This window comes from Lipophrys pholis (genome assembly GCF_963383615.2).
Source record: "Lipophrys pholis genome assembly, chromosome: 4".
In the NCBI taxonomy this organism is placed as follows: domain Eukaryota; kingdom Metazoa; phylum Chordata; class Actinopteri; order Blenniiformes; family Blenniidae; genus Lipophrys; species Lipophrys pholis.
Genome location: NC_137637.1, coordinates 12324208 through 12338215, shown reverse-complemented (window position 1 = coordinate 12338215; position 14008 = coordinate 12324208). Strand labels below are relative to the sequence as shown.

The 14008-nt window shown below is 40.8% G+C and overlaps 1 protein-coding gene across 1 annotated transcript in view; it reads left to right on the top strand.

Moving 5' to 3' along the window:
* The first annotated feature begins 1850 nt into the window (after positions 1–1850).
* Positions 1851–14008, top strand: part of mitfa (melanocyte inducing transcription factor a) — a 29474-nt gene continuing 17316 nt past the window's right edge. Inside the window, exon 1 of the mRNA XM_080461252.1 lies at positions 1851–1954. Coding sequence (XP_080317378.1) covers positions 1940–1954 — 15 coding nt within the window. The 5' untranslated portion in view covers positions 1851–1939. The remainder of the gene's footprint in view (positions 1955–14008) is intronic.

Sequence of the window (14008 nt, the reverse complement as noted above, 5' to 3'; positions counted from 1 at the left end):
CAAATTACCTGAAAATTGGCGTGGTGATAGAATAGAGATTGGTGCGCAAAGCAAATCAAAATGGCATGATAGTATCTGGGGGTGGGGCCAAAAATGGACATTTCACCACAAAAGAGTAAGTGTCGTGTTAAAACAGGAAGTGATGTGTAAAAGGCCTTAACATTGCCTGGTTGGTGTCAAACTTGACCAATTGCATCAGAGACCGGCGCTCATCACAACCATGTGATTATTTTTGTCTGTATGCGATTTGGGGGTGTGGCAATGGCTAATCATGCTATCAAAACAGGAAGTGCAATGTAAATAGTCTGCACATGGTCAGATCGGCCTCAAAGTTGAAATATTTAATCAGAGACCAGCCCTCATCACAACCACATGATGAGTTTCAGTCATAACGCCATTTGAGGTCATGACCTTGGCCATTCTCGCGATGGAACAGGAAGTGCGGCCCTCATCACAGCTACGTCACAATGACGACCATCAGCCATAGCGCCACCTGCTGGAAACAGGAAGTGGGGTGTACCTGTTCAGTTGTGGCTCAAACGTCCACATCCGATCCCAGTAAAAAAAAAAAACATATTACAGACGTCGGGCATAGCGCCACAGTTGTTGCTATGTGCTAGCTTTAGCTATGTACATCTGCATATCCAGCAAGTTCTTAAAGGCACTTTGTGTATTATTGTGATGTTTACCTGTGGGTCAGAGTTTTGTATTTGTGTGTCTTTTCTTTTTTTAGTTTCACTCTGTTTGACTGTCAGTGACTTATGGTGCTTTTCCATTAGTTCTCACTCAGCCTTACTCGACTTTACTCTACTCGCGATTGAAATTTTTTCACTACGAGTTAGTACGTGTTAACTGGTGACCGGCGTCCTCGAGCGTTCCCTTTTGACAGTAGATGTTTAAAATCCGACCAAAAGCCTTGGCTGTCCTGGGGAACGCTGTTCCATTAAAGTTTAAAGTATCGTACCGTTAGTTTGTCTTATTTCAACATCAGCTGCGACTAACCGCTGGTGGCAGAAGTCACCAGTTGACAGGGGCACCAGTGAAACCGAAACACCTGACAGTTAAGCACGATCGTATCGATCTACATTTTGTCATATTATTAATCAACATATAAGAATATATACTATTTAATTTATTATTTGAGCTGATATCCAATGGATGTTCGCTCCACATCATACCAGGAGTGATTCGTTGTGCACGACGGGGAGAAGCTCCGATGATTCTGCCCACAACGTGGTCGTACTCTATTGTAATGGAAAACTGAGTCGAGTAGAGGCTGACTTGAGTAGAGGCAAGGCGAGCAAGGCTGAGTAGGAGCTAGTAGAACAACGCAAGAAGTCATTAAAGGAGCGAGGGTGCTCGCGTTACTGGCTCTCAAAAGAGTTCGGCTGACTGTTGCGAAGTGAACAGTGAAGCCGCCCAGTAGCATTTTTTGATGTCATTTTCAATTAGGGTTTAAAATAACTGCAGAACTAAGTCTAAAACCTGTTGCTGCTTTAGGACGACATGTGCATAGAGTTTGAATCAGCAGGTATGGGCTGTGTCAAATGTCAATCCATCTTTCGCTTCCATTCACAGAACAATGCCACAGTCTGAGTAAAAGAATCTGTGGCGTCCCCTTCGCTCAATCACGACATTGTACTGGACTCAGGAGGAATCAGGAAAACACCATCCACACATTAGGGTGTTATTTGGCCTGCCGTGTTAACTCCTCCCCTCCTGTTCGCCCCTGGGTGGGCTCGGGTCTTCAGCTCTCCATTAGACCTCCGTGGCGCCCTTGCAGCCCCCCGCCCATGCAGACTGTGACGTCACAGGTCCTCCTCGGACGGCCGACGCCGTTGGTCGAACCTGCGGGTCAAGAAGGAAGGAGGACGGTGAGAGGAAGGACGACTGAGCTCCTGCAGTGCCCACACACCTCGCTTCCATCAGCCCAACGTCCATGGAAGTCCTGAAGGTAAGCTCACCGACTCAGAGGTCCACTGCTGTGATATCTGATAGGAATCTCGAGGACATCTTCTACTCTTCTACTGCATCTTCACATTCTCCACTCAACACGATTTTGGACTTTGGCTCCAGGAATTCTTGACGACAAATACAGCTCTTTAACTGTGGTAAATCCATCGGGCGGATTATCTCTCGACGGAATTCCTGGTTCCAGACATTTGGCATTCAACTCATTTAATCCTATTTGCTCCACTACACTGACATATTTTCATTCCTCTCCATCCTGGTAGGACCAAACTGACACTCAAAATGTGAAAATACAAAGTATGCTTTCAATGTATTTGGTTGAAACATAAACAAATATCGTCATGTCTTGTGGTTCTAGATCAAAGATCAGCGTTTTCACCGACTGGTTAATTTTATGGAGATAAAATCTGCTTCTGAAGACGTTTCCGGATGTCACACACTCGGCATCGATTGATTTTCTGTGCATATGAATTGGAAAAGACAAAGCTTAGGCCTTTTGTGGCAGTTATTACAGATATGCATGTGATACCATTAGAGCAGAATTATTTTTTGCTTGGTGTGTGTGTGACACAGAGCGAGAGAGAGAGAGAGAGAGAGAGAGAGAGAGAGAGAGAGAGAGAGAGAGAGAGAGAGAGAGAGAGAGAGAGAGAGAGAGAGAGAGAGATTTCTGCTCATGGCAATATTCTTTTCATGGTTGTTGACGTGTCTTTAACGCAGTTCACAGTTCTGACGTATAAATCGTGGTTGTTGGTTGTTGATTGTGTACCAATCACCCTCCGGGTGTTTCAGCTTACAGCTCAAATCTCTGCACAGTGATACTTTTCATGACTTTGCTTCTGTGAAGCTGGTGGAAAGATACTGATCGATCACAAAAGAGTTCAGTTGTAACGGTTCTAATGGATCACATATATAACTCAAACTCTTTGGAAGAGCGGTTTTTTTTTTTCATGCCAAATCATTTTCTCAGACTGGATCCAGGCACATCCTGACAGTACAAAGCCCCCCCCCCCCCATCTCTCTCCAGGCCTGGAGAAATTAGCTTGGAGGTTTCAGGCAGAGCTGCTGGACCGTGAAAGTGAAAACATAAAGCTCAGACGGGGTCGTCCACTGGCTGAAGGGGGGGACGCTCTTAATGAGCTACTTACCTCTGACCCCAGTGAGAGCAGGGAGTATAAAAACGGCTTTGGGATCAAGAAGAATTTGATCACACAGGCAGGGCAGACACACAAGCTCACAGGTCCATTCTTAAGTTTAGAGAGCGCACCTAATTTGAAAAACCAACACAGACATGGCAGTCATCAAAAAACCCAAAGCTCTGCCCCATAAAGTCATACCGACCGTGGTGTGAGTGAGATACGACTGAAACCCCGTTTCCTTTCACGCAGAAGGCTGTAACTTTCTGACTAAATGAGATTGTTTTACACACTGTATAAAATTCATTGAACACATTGAACTTTTATACTAAAAACATAAGACTGCTTATAAAGTTGCAAAACTGTAACTTTTGTTGACTTTATAAGATTTCATAAAACAACAAATGAGAACTTTATTAAGTAGTTATTGCAGCAATTTTAGCTGTTTTACCATTCAAGCTTTTTTTCTTTTTAGCTGTTTTGTTATTTTAGCTCTTATTGCTGTTGTGGCTGTTTTGGAATTGGAACTATTTTGCCAGTTTATTTCTTTTAGGCTCCATTCAGACGGCAATATTTCAAGTGGAAACACTTGTTTCTGTGTTTTTATTTCAGAAAAGTTTCAGGTAGATATGACGTTGTTAGCATGGGCTAAGCATGGCCATGAGTTCAGTTTATTATGTGGAAAGAGAAAAAATAAAAAAACAAAAACCAACATGTATCACTTTCCTTCTACTTCACAGTTATGTAGGATTTATCATAAAATCCCAATAAAATACATTCACACTGGTTTGTAATGTGACAAAATGTGTAAACATGGGTACGAATACTTTTGCATGTCACTGTGGTTGCTGAGTATTCCAAACTAATCTAATCCCTATGATCATTTCATCTTAATCTACAGTATTGCCTCTTTCTCAAGGATAGAGATGGACCGTATTCTGAAACTGGGCAATAAACCAGTAAATTACAGGACAAACACTCACCAGAGGTCTTCAATCTGTGGCTCTGGAGCCACCTGTGGCTATTCGGCCCCCTCGGGACACCTTACAATGGTGTAACAACTAAAACATTTTGCTTTTCAATTCAATTCAACTTTTTTTATTTAGCGCCAAATACAACAAAGTCATTTCAGGGCACTTTTACAGAGAAAACCCAACAAATTGACAGGAGCAAGCATAAGTGACTGTAAAAAGAAAAATTGGAGTGACGTGATCTGCCCTGCTGGCTTCTGTCAGAACTCTCGCCGCAGCATTTTGAATCACTTGAAGACAGTTACTGGGACACCCCGATAATAGGGAGTTACAATGGTCTACTCTGGATGTAACAAATGCATGGATTAGTTTTTCAGCGTCACTCTGAGTTAAAATATTCCTAATTTTAGAAATATTACGCAGATGAAATAAGGCAGTCACAGTCACGTTTAATGCGGGAGTTGAAGGATAAGTTCTAAGGTCAAAGTAATACCATCTAGTGTTACTGTATCTTTAGATAATTTATCCCTCTGATGTTTTGGGCCAAATATCATAACGTCTGCTTTATTTGAGTTCAGAAGTAGAAAATTACGGCTCATTCAGGCCGTTTTGTCTTTAGGACAAGCTTCAAGTTCAGCAAATTGATCAGTATCGTCTGGTTTCATAGATAAATAGATTTGTGTATCATCTCTTCAGCCATGGAAGTTGATGGGGTGTTTCCTGATAATATTCCCTACAGGCTGCATGTATAATGTGAAAAGTATAGGTCCTAAGATGGAACCCTGTGGAACTCCATGTTTCACCTCAGTCTGAGCTGAAGAATCCTTGTTACCTGAACAAAGCGGAACCTGGCTGATAAATATGATGTGTTCCAGTCTCTCTGATAGGATGTTATGATCAATAGTATCAAATGCAGCACTGAGATCTAACAGGACCAGAACAGAGACCAGTCCTTTGTCTGAGGCTACGAGAAGATCATTAGTAACTTTGACCAGAGAGTCTCTGTGCTATGACGAGCTCTAAAACCTGACTGCAAAGACTCAAATAGGTCGATTTTGCTTAAATGCTCACATAGCTGACTTGCTATCATTATTTCTATGATTTTAGAAAACAAAGGAACTTTGGATATTGGCCTGTAACTTGTTAAAACGCCTGGCTCAAGAAGAGGTTTAACAACAGCAACCTTTAAAGGCTCGCAGCTTTTGTTGATGAATGTTAAATCTAATGTCTTTAAAGGCTAAGAGATATATGTAAAATAAGTTTTCTTTAGAAGAAACACCTTTTAAAGTGAAAATGTGACAGATTTGTTAGGTGTCTCAGATTAGTGGTGAGTACTTTACTCTCTTGTGTGACTTATGAACTTACCAACAACACAACAAAAGGTCAAGAGAGCAAGAATGAGAACAGCCGGCGGCTTTTATTGACAAGATCGACATTGTCCAACAGTGTGCTCCAGTCTGAAACTATTCAGGTGATTCAGGCCGTTTACATGACAATGATTGAAGCGAAAACACGTCGTTTTTGCAGTTTCATTTCAGAAAAGTTTCGCGTTCACAAGACAACCTTAATTAATTAATTAATCTCCGAACATGTGCAAAATATTAAAAATATATAATTATGTGCATTACATGGTTGAAAAGGAGGTAGGAAGAAGTGGCACTTTTTTTTTAATTCTACCTGCTCACATCTTTATCATTGTAAATCACACAAAAGATTTTATTAAATGTTTTTTTTTTTACACTATCAACATTAACAATAACGAGTGCACGGACATTTGTATGGACAAATGATGAAGTCACGGGTGACTCTCAACTATAAACCAACCAAGTCCCAGGAGAACATGGACGGGAAGTCCGGACACTCCGGAGACAAACACTGTTGTCATTGTCCATCTGCTCGCGCATGTGTACAACTACTCTTTACTACAGCCATGGTGTGCATGTGCGAGACCAGTGTAAGTTGAAATTTTCCTCTATACAGAGACGGAGTGGAAGCGTTGTACCCTGTGCGCCGTTTTCAAAAAGTTGCGTGTTCAGTACACCGTTGTTGTGTAAACGGACACGCAAAACACAATGAAAATGGAGCATTTTCACTTCAAAGCATTGTTGTGTGAACGTGGCGTCAGACTGTTTGATTCAGGATGTTGAAGAGACACGTGGTGACCTTTTAGTCCTTCAGGCTGTTCTGTGACTTACTAACACATCAACACAGCAAAAGGCCAAGAGAGCAAGAATGAGAACAGCCGGCGGCTTTTATTGACAAGATGGACAGTGTCCAACAGTGTGCTGCAGTCTGAAATGCTTGCAGGTGATTTACTCTACGTGTTAAACTTATGGCTTTAGATACTAAACAGTATTTTTATTACACAATGATGAAGCAGCTGGGAGAAGTTCTTGTTCAGGAAGCAAGTAATCAGAAAAGTGCATGTTATCATTTTGTTTTTACACAAAACTGATTTTAAAATGACAATTGTATGTTTTTTCTCTCTCTCTCTTTTCTTTTTTTCTTTAAACAATTTTAGCTGTTTTCCCTGTTTGAGATCGTCGCCTATTACGCAGTCTTAGCCATTTGGTAGCATTTTTCACCATTAGGATATTTTAAAGTCATAGACAAACATGTAAACACGGTTCATTACCTTTGATTATGAGATGCTTACTATTAAATGTATCAACTATTCAGTGGCTGTTAAAATACAGTGGATAGTTTATAAGATAAGTGCAGAGATGAAGTTATTTTTGTGTCACTTCTCCCATAAAGGGGAATTAAATAAAGAAATTCAGTATATTGCTCAATTGGTAAAGACAGTAGTGTGCTGGCACAAAAGATTCTCAGTGATAGAAGTGATCCTTCATTCGGTGCATATTAGTATTCCCCCCAAAAAAAACTCAATTATTTCTTTAAGAAATGTTTAGTAAAAAAAAATTATGAGGTGAGTCTTCTGACCCATAAAAAACTGAGAACATCCAGTTATATTCCAAAAGAAAGGATGGGTGCTTTTAATTCCTTCCACAACGGTATTAAAGACTTTGGAGTATTATTTGATGGCCCTGAGCAGCCCCGACTTCACAAAAAAGAAATCATCAGATTGAATTCCACGTGCAGCTTTTGGTGGTTTGCCTTGACCTTTTTCTCAAACCTTCAGGAACATCTAGACGAATAATACAGCATCTTTGTTTGCTTTGATTTTTTATTTTTTTTTTTCAAACCGGAGGCCCATCTGAAAGAGGCTTTTTTTTGTCTGACGAATTCGTAAGAGCATACCTACCGCTCTGTTCTGTCTTTTTTTTTCTTTCTCAGGAGATCCTTCAAGATAACGTTTTTCAAAGAGCAAAACTTGTCTCAACAAGATCCACTGCCAGGGTTTTCCTTCAAGTCTTCTGTAGGATTTGTAAAATGAGTTAGTTGGATGTTGAACTGAGGACTTGAACTTTTCGTTTCGTGTGTGTGTGCGTGTGAAGAAACTTTGCATGTTGGGGCAGCCGATAAATTTAGCCCAATTGTTTGTGGCTCAAGCAAGTGCATGTTCTGAAGTCCCACACTGACCGGACAGTGTGTCTCATTCTTGGAAGAGGATGTTACATTCTTGCTAAAGTTACCCAGAAGCCTCAGGGTGAGGAGCAGAGAAGATGTCTCTTTGTCCCAGGCCCCTCCTCTGGATGGAGTGGCCTGTCTCTGCCGTGGCTGCTATTTGCTGCAGAGAGCTGTTACTAAGGGGCATTAGGCGAGAGAGCAGGATGGGATTCCTGCAGGCGACAGAGGAACGAAGCTCAGCACATGCTGCGGTTCTCCGACTCAAAGTCCTTCTTATTTACACAGTGTGCCCACTTCTTCTGTGGCAGTAACTTAAAAATCTTTATAAAGACAGACTTTGCAGTCGTCTGTGAGTATTTTAAAACACACACACACACACACACACACACACACACACACACACACACACACACACACACACACACACACACACACACACACACACACACACACACACACACACACACACACACACACACACACACACACACACACACACACACACACACACACACACACACACACACACACACACACACACACACACACACACACACACACAAATACTAACTCTGCGTCAAAGGAGCGGATGAAAGATGGCTGGGGCAGAGGTTAATTTGGGATTTGTGGTCAAGAGGAATTGTTTTTCTCCTGTGAAGTTTTGTGGCCATGGGGAAGAGGAAAGGAGGAGACCGAGATCACATTGCAGATAGTTTTCATTAAAAAAAGTCCTCTTCCTGCTATGAACACGGATAAATGGTGGACGAACAACTTAAGTTGGACCAGCATGTTCAAGGGTTTGAAATTTTAAAAATAATTTGGATGAATGCATCCGAGCTGTGATTGTTTAATCGTGACTTATATATACGCAGTTATACAACCTATATAAATGCATTAGTATGGAAGCGAATGTGGCTAAAAAAATAAATTTGAAAATGTGATAACAGAAATACTTTTTCATGTTCAGATTAAACTGCATTTTTTTTTAACTCATAAATAAAAATTAATAATCAATCACCCAAACTGCATTTTCTTTTTCCTTGACAAGGCTGCTTATTCTGTGACTTAATCAAAAGGACGATTAGGATTTAATTTTCAAAAGACACTCCAGCAAATAGTGACCAGAATTCATTTTGAAATGTCAAATTTGAAAATTACAATGCATTTGCAAAAATGCTTTTTCATTTCAAGGATAGAACTACATGATCTGACTCAGAAATGAAATGAATAATAGTCCATTCAAACTGCATTTTCATTTCCTTATTCAGGTTGAACATTTTATGGCAGAACTCAAAAGAAAACATAAAGAGGGAATTGCTTTTTCGTTTTCATGTCCGCCCCGCAAAAAAGGATCAAAAATACATTTTTTAAGTTTTCCAGGTGGCTCCGTTGAGCCATTTTTCCCAGTCACATGTGTGATTCCTCCGAATTATCACATTTTCTGCAGTCCTGATGAGTGTGCAAAGTGTTGCAAAAAGTTATGTGTGTTTATGCATAGTAAAATATCAAATGCATATTCAAATATAGATTGATAAAATCAAGCCAGGAGTCAATATGGTACCTTCAGCGTCCAGGAATCCACCCTCTTCCGAAAGTATTTTCGCGTCCTCACCCCCAGCATCCAGCAGATGTGTTGATGGCGGGGCCCAGCAGTTTGATTATTCTTTGCAACTGCAAACAAAATGTGGTTTTTGAATTTGCACTCGAAAGGCAAAGTAATTGGATTGTCAAATCTGCATCGGCTGCTGAACGTAAATGTGGTCGTTGAGCATAATGTGACATCATACACAACAATCATTCTCCGCAACAATAGAAAACTGAAATTTGCTCAAAAAAAGAAAACTACTTTGAAAAGCAAATGTGAATTGCTTTTCAAAAATGGTTAAAAACAAATACATTTTCATTGAAGTGCACTCTGAGATGATCACAACACTACTCAGATGACCCCAGTTAGGAATCATTACTTCTCTTTCACTGACTAAAGGAGCAAAGAAACTTCAGGAGAAAGTGCTCCCAAGGTGGAAAGTTTTGAATATTGTTCGACTCCATCTAAAACAAAACAAAACTTTTTTGAAACGCGACTCCTCGTCCTCATTCTCCTGAATCTTGGTAGTTTTCTAGTTGAGAGTCACCTAGAATAACAATCCAACATGAGCAGGAACCAAAGTGGACACTGTATAGTTATACACTTACCCTAATATTTCTTTCTTTCCCCTTCACTCTGTACTTTACAGTCTTTTCTATATGCTGCTGGAACATTAATTTTCTAGATGGTTTTGTCCCAAGGGGATCAATAAATTTTTATCTTATCTAATCTCACAACAATGTGTTGCTCTGAATGCACCAAGATGTATGTTATTATCCTGTGGGTGGATTTTTACCAACTCATAACTTATTATAGCCTATAATTAAAAAAAAAAAAAAGGTGGGGGGGACAGGAATTATGCACCACTGTTTTTTTCCAAATCTAGCCCAGGCGTGTCAAATACATTTCAGTTCAGGCGTCACATTCAGCCCAATTTCATCTTGAGTGGGCCAGACTGGTAAAATAGTGCCATAATAACCCATGTTTACACTTTGTCATAGAACAAACAGACAATTATTATCGAAAATGACTCCAATCTCAATTTTAACAAAACTTTCTGGTGCAAAATGTCAGGGTTAGGGTTAAGGGTTAACGTGACATGACATCGAGCAATGAGGTCGCTCGCTTTCACGCTGATACCTCAGCTTGCGTCTCAGTGTCGCATTGTGTCATCTCCTCTTAGGAAATTTCGTAAAAGAAAATCAATGTTTACTTTACAAAATCGGCGCTTCTTGCGAGCCAGTTTTGACCCATGGGTCTTAAGTTTGACACTCCTGACCGAGACCCACTTGTGCTTGTAACAAACAGCCGGCTCGTTACCCACGTGATCACTCGCAGCACTTTAGATATTCACAAAGCACTATAACACACAGCACTTTGAGGATCATGAAAAATTTAGCACATATAAAGAAATTGCACACGGTTGTCGTTTAAAAGTATTTATTGGAAGCTTTTGTTGTCGTAGGTCCAGTCGGGGTGCGTCACCAGTCGCCCAGCTTTGGAGGCAACATGACGATGAGCTGAGCGTGGTGCAATATGTGTGATATGAGTGTCTTATTCCTGTGGGTGTTGATGCTCATGTGCTGAATGCTTTAAGATGTGAGTCTAAAGCTTTTAACTTACCTTACCTCTTGCGTTCAGGCCTGTGTCTCGGCAAAAGGTTCCTCCAGGGAGCAGACACTTTAAAATGGTTCCGGGCTGAACCAAGAGGAAGAGCAAGTAGGGGGTGTTGCATTTAGTTTTAGCATTGTTTAGTATTTCTTTTTATTATTTAGATGTTTGGTTTTGAGGATTTTGAACTTAGTTTTAGCAAAGCCAATGGTCTTAATAACACCCCTGGAGTTTTTAATGGTTTCATCCAATTAAGTGGACTGTATTTAAGGCGCCTGTTCCCATCATTCTTGGTTCTGCCGCTGTAGAAGCCTTCCTCCTGAATCCCTCAATGCACTTTTGGTTTTTGGCACTTTGCACTTTTTGAAAATAAAAACAAAAAGACGCGGACCACCCAACAAGCTGACTCATTCATCACTTTTGCCGACTCATCGATCCGGCCGCTCTGCGGCCAGTCTGGGCCGCATCGGGGATCCGAGGCTCACAGTGCTGAACGTCGTGCTGACACGCTTCAACATCGCAGCAGTCAAACCAGAGTTTGTTTCAACCAGACCAAACAAAACAAGTGTGAAAAAACCCAACATCTGACAAACCTTTCCTCCAAAACAGATTCCCTGATAGTGGTTCAGACAGCTGTCGCACCCTCAGCGTTCGTCTGTGTGATCAGGTGAATGAGCAGACCATAAGGTCCCTCATTTTTGTTGTAAATGAGAAGGTTTGATGAGTCATCGTGCTCTGTGCCAGCAGACACTCCCGTCTGCAGTACAACAGAGCCCCCCTTTCACTATTAAGTACTCAGGCCTGTACTGTTCTCTTGGTGTTCACCACACATGCACACAACATCAGTTGGAAATGTCAGAATCAGAACTCAATTTACCCTCGATGGGCATTTAAAAGGACTGCACGGCAGCAGGGGCAACACAACAGTATACTGAAGTCAAACATGTGGGACAATGTCAACACTGTGGTGCTGCGAGTGGCGTGCACACAGCTGTGAGATATTACTCATTTAGTGTGGCGCAAAGAATTTTGTTTTGAGGAGGCACTGACGAAGCAAAAGTTGCCAGTTTCCATTCTTATTCTGACAGTTTGAGAAGGTGGTGGGTGTCTGAAGGGAAACAACTTGAATGTGTGTGACCCCCTCACACACATTCAAGTTGTTTCCCTCCGGGGGGGGGGTCCTGGATGATGCTCTGAGCCTTCCTGCAGTCCTATCACGGACCTGCTAAATGTTAAGGGGTGACACATCTGATCACTTTTTGTTTGCATTTTTTCCCACAAAAAAAATGAAATGTTTTAACATATACGTAGATAAAATATAAAACTCTTTAAAAAAAAAACCCAACTATATGTTAGAAATCTGTGAATCCTTTCCTTTGGGAATACTCACTTGGTGTCTGGTTTTCTAGAAACGTCATTGTCTTTACTGGCAGTGCCAGTGTTATAATGTTTCAAGCATTTCATTTTCTAATGGTGTTAAACTGGGTTCATTTTTATTGACTCTGGTTAATCCGAGGCTAATTCTAGTCAGATCACAGGATGTACAACAGCTTCGTCGTTATGGGTGAAAACATTGAAAAGTGGAACTCAAACCTGACAAGGTCTACGAATACGCATATGTGTGAATGTACATGTGTACAAAATTGTGTCTGTGAAGGGTGCATCCTGCCTTCAGCCATTAAATCCAGCACCCAGTGACCATATGGTGAAAGGAGTGGTCGCAAACATGGGTGTTGATATAGAAACATTCAGGTTCAAGCAGCAGAAGCTGATTCCACGAAAAAAACTCGTTTGCATATTTCTGACAAGGTGCTTCATTATGGGGAGTCTGCCCCACTATATTGATTTTTCTGGAGTCAATAATTCCAGTGAACCTCCTCACACATAATGCCTGTGTTCTACTTGTATTACAAAAACGATAAAAAGCCTTCACCGTCTGCTGAGGCAGCACTGCTCTTCATCTGGCTTCATGCAGTCGAATTTGGATATTGTGTGTCAGCTGTTCATTTGCCCTATTCACTCATCACTTTTTCACAAACCCACAAGTAAATACATTCAGTCACTATTTTGTTTTGAAAGTACAAGCTGAGTTGCCCGTGTGACATCTGTACCTGGACATGAAATTCTCCATATCAAACGCTCGGAGATCCTTTCCTCTTCACATCCTCATGCAGAATTCAAACCCACAAGGCTTTCACATTGTTCTTTATGCATACAAACAAATACTGGAAGTCTCTCAATTTTATGAGCATGTTCATTTATTATATTGGGATTTTTCCTTTCATGGGTCACATCTTCATCTTATTAAATCTGTTTACTTAGGCCGTGTTTATATGATAACCTTTTCAGGTGAAAAAGGAAAACCTTTGTTACGTTTTGGGGGCCAGTTTACACGACAACAGTGTGTGGAGCCACTGAAAACACAGCTTTCTGAAAACACTCTGACTCTGTCACCATGGAAACTGAGGAAAACAAGTGTTCTGAAACCCTGTGCATGCACACCATGACCATAATATTTAGTTCTTCTGCAGGCCTTCTGGCCTCCAGAATGTCCTGGCTCCCAATCCATATGGCTTTAAAGTGGAGAGTCACCCATAACAACTTTACTTGCAAAAATGCTCTTAAATGTGAGGTGTCATCAATGAATGCAGAGGAAAAATTACCGCCAGGGCAGAATGGAGGAAATCGGTGTCTGACACGTGTACTAAAGTGGACGAGAAAAGAAAAAAAGAGCATGAAGAAAGAAAACAAAGATGGAAAGAAAGACTGACGTGATCAGTCAAACCTCATCCAATACTTTGGACTGTAATTTCTTAAGCGTTAATATCCGTGTTGGATAAAGACTCAACACACAGAGACTATATTTAAATTCAAAGACTATTTTGATAACGTCCTTTTAGCTTTTCGTGAAACTGGTTCTCTCCAAGATTAGCAAAATAATAAACACATGAATTAATAAACATCTAACATAAGTCTGGGTTTTGTTAGAGTGCAGATCCACCACTTTGAGAATTTGAATATTTCTAGAAACAAAGTTGTGAACTTATTACATGAACAAAGTGGCAATAATATACTGTCATATACTCACACAGACACCGGAGAAAGAGAGAAAGAGGAGAAATTAATATTTTACCAATAGGTATCTCCTTTAGCTCTAACAGTTTGGTGGCTCCTGGTCAGCCAACATGGCAACCAGCTATTTTGCT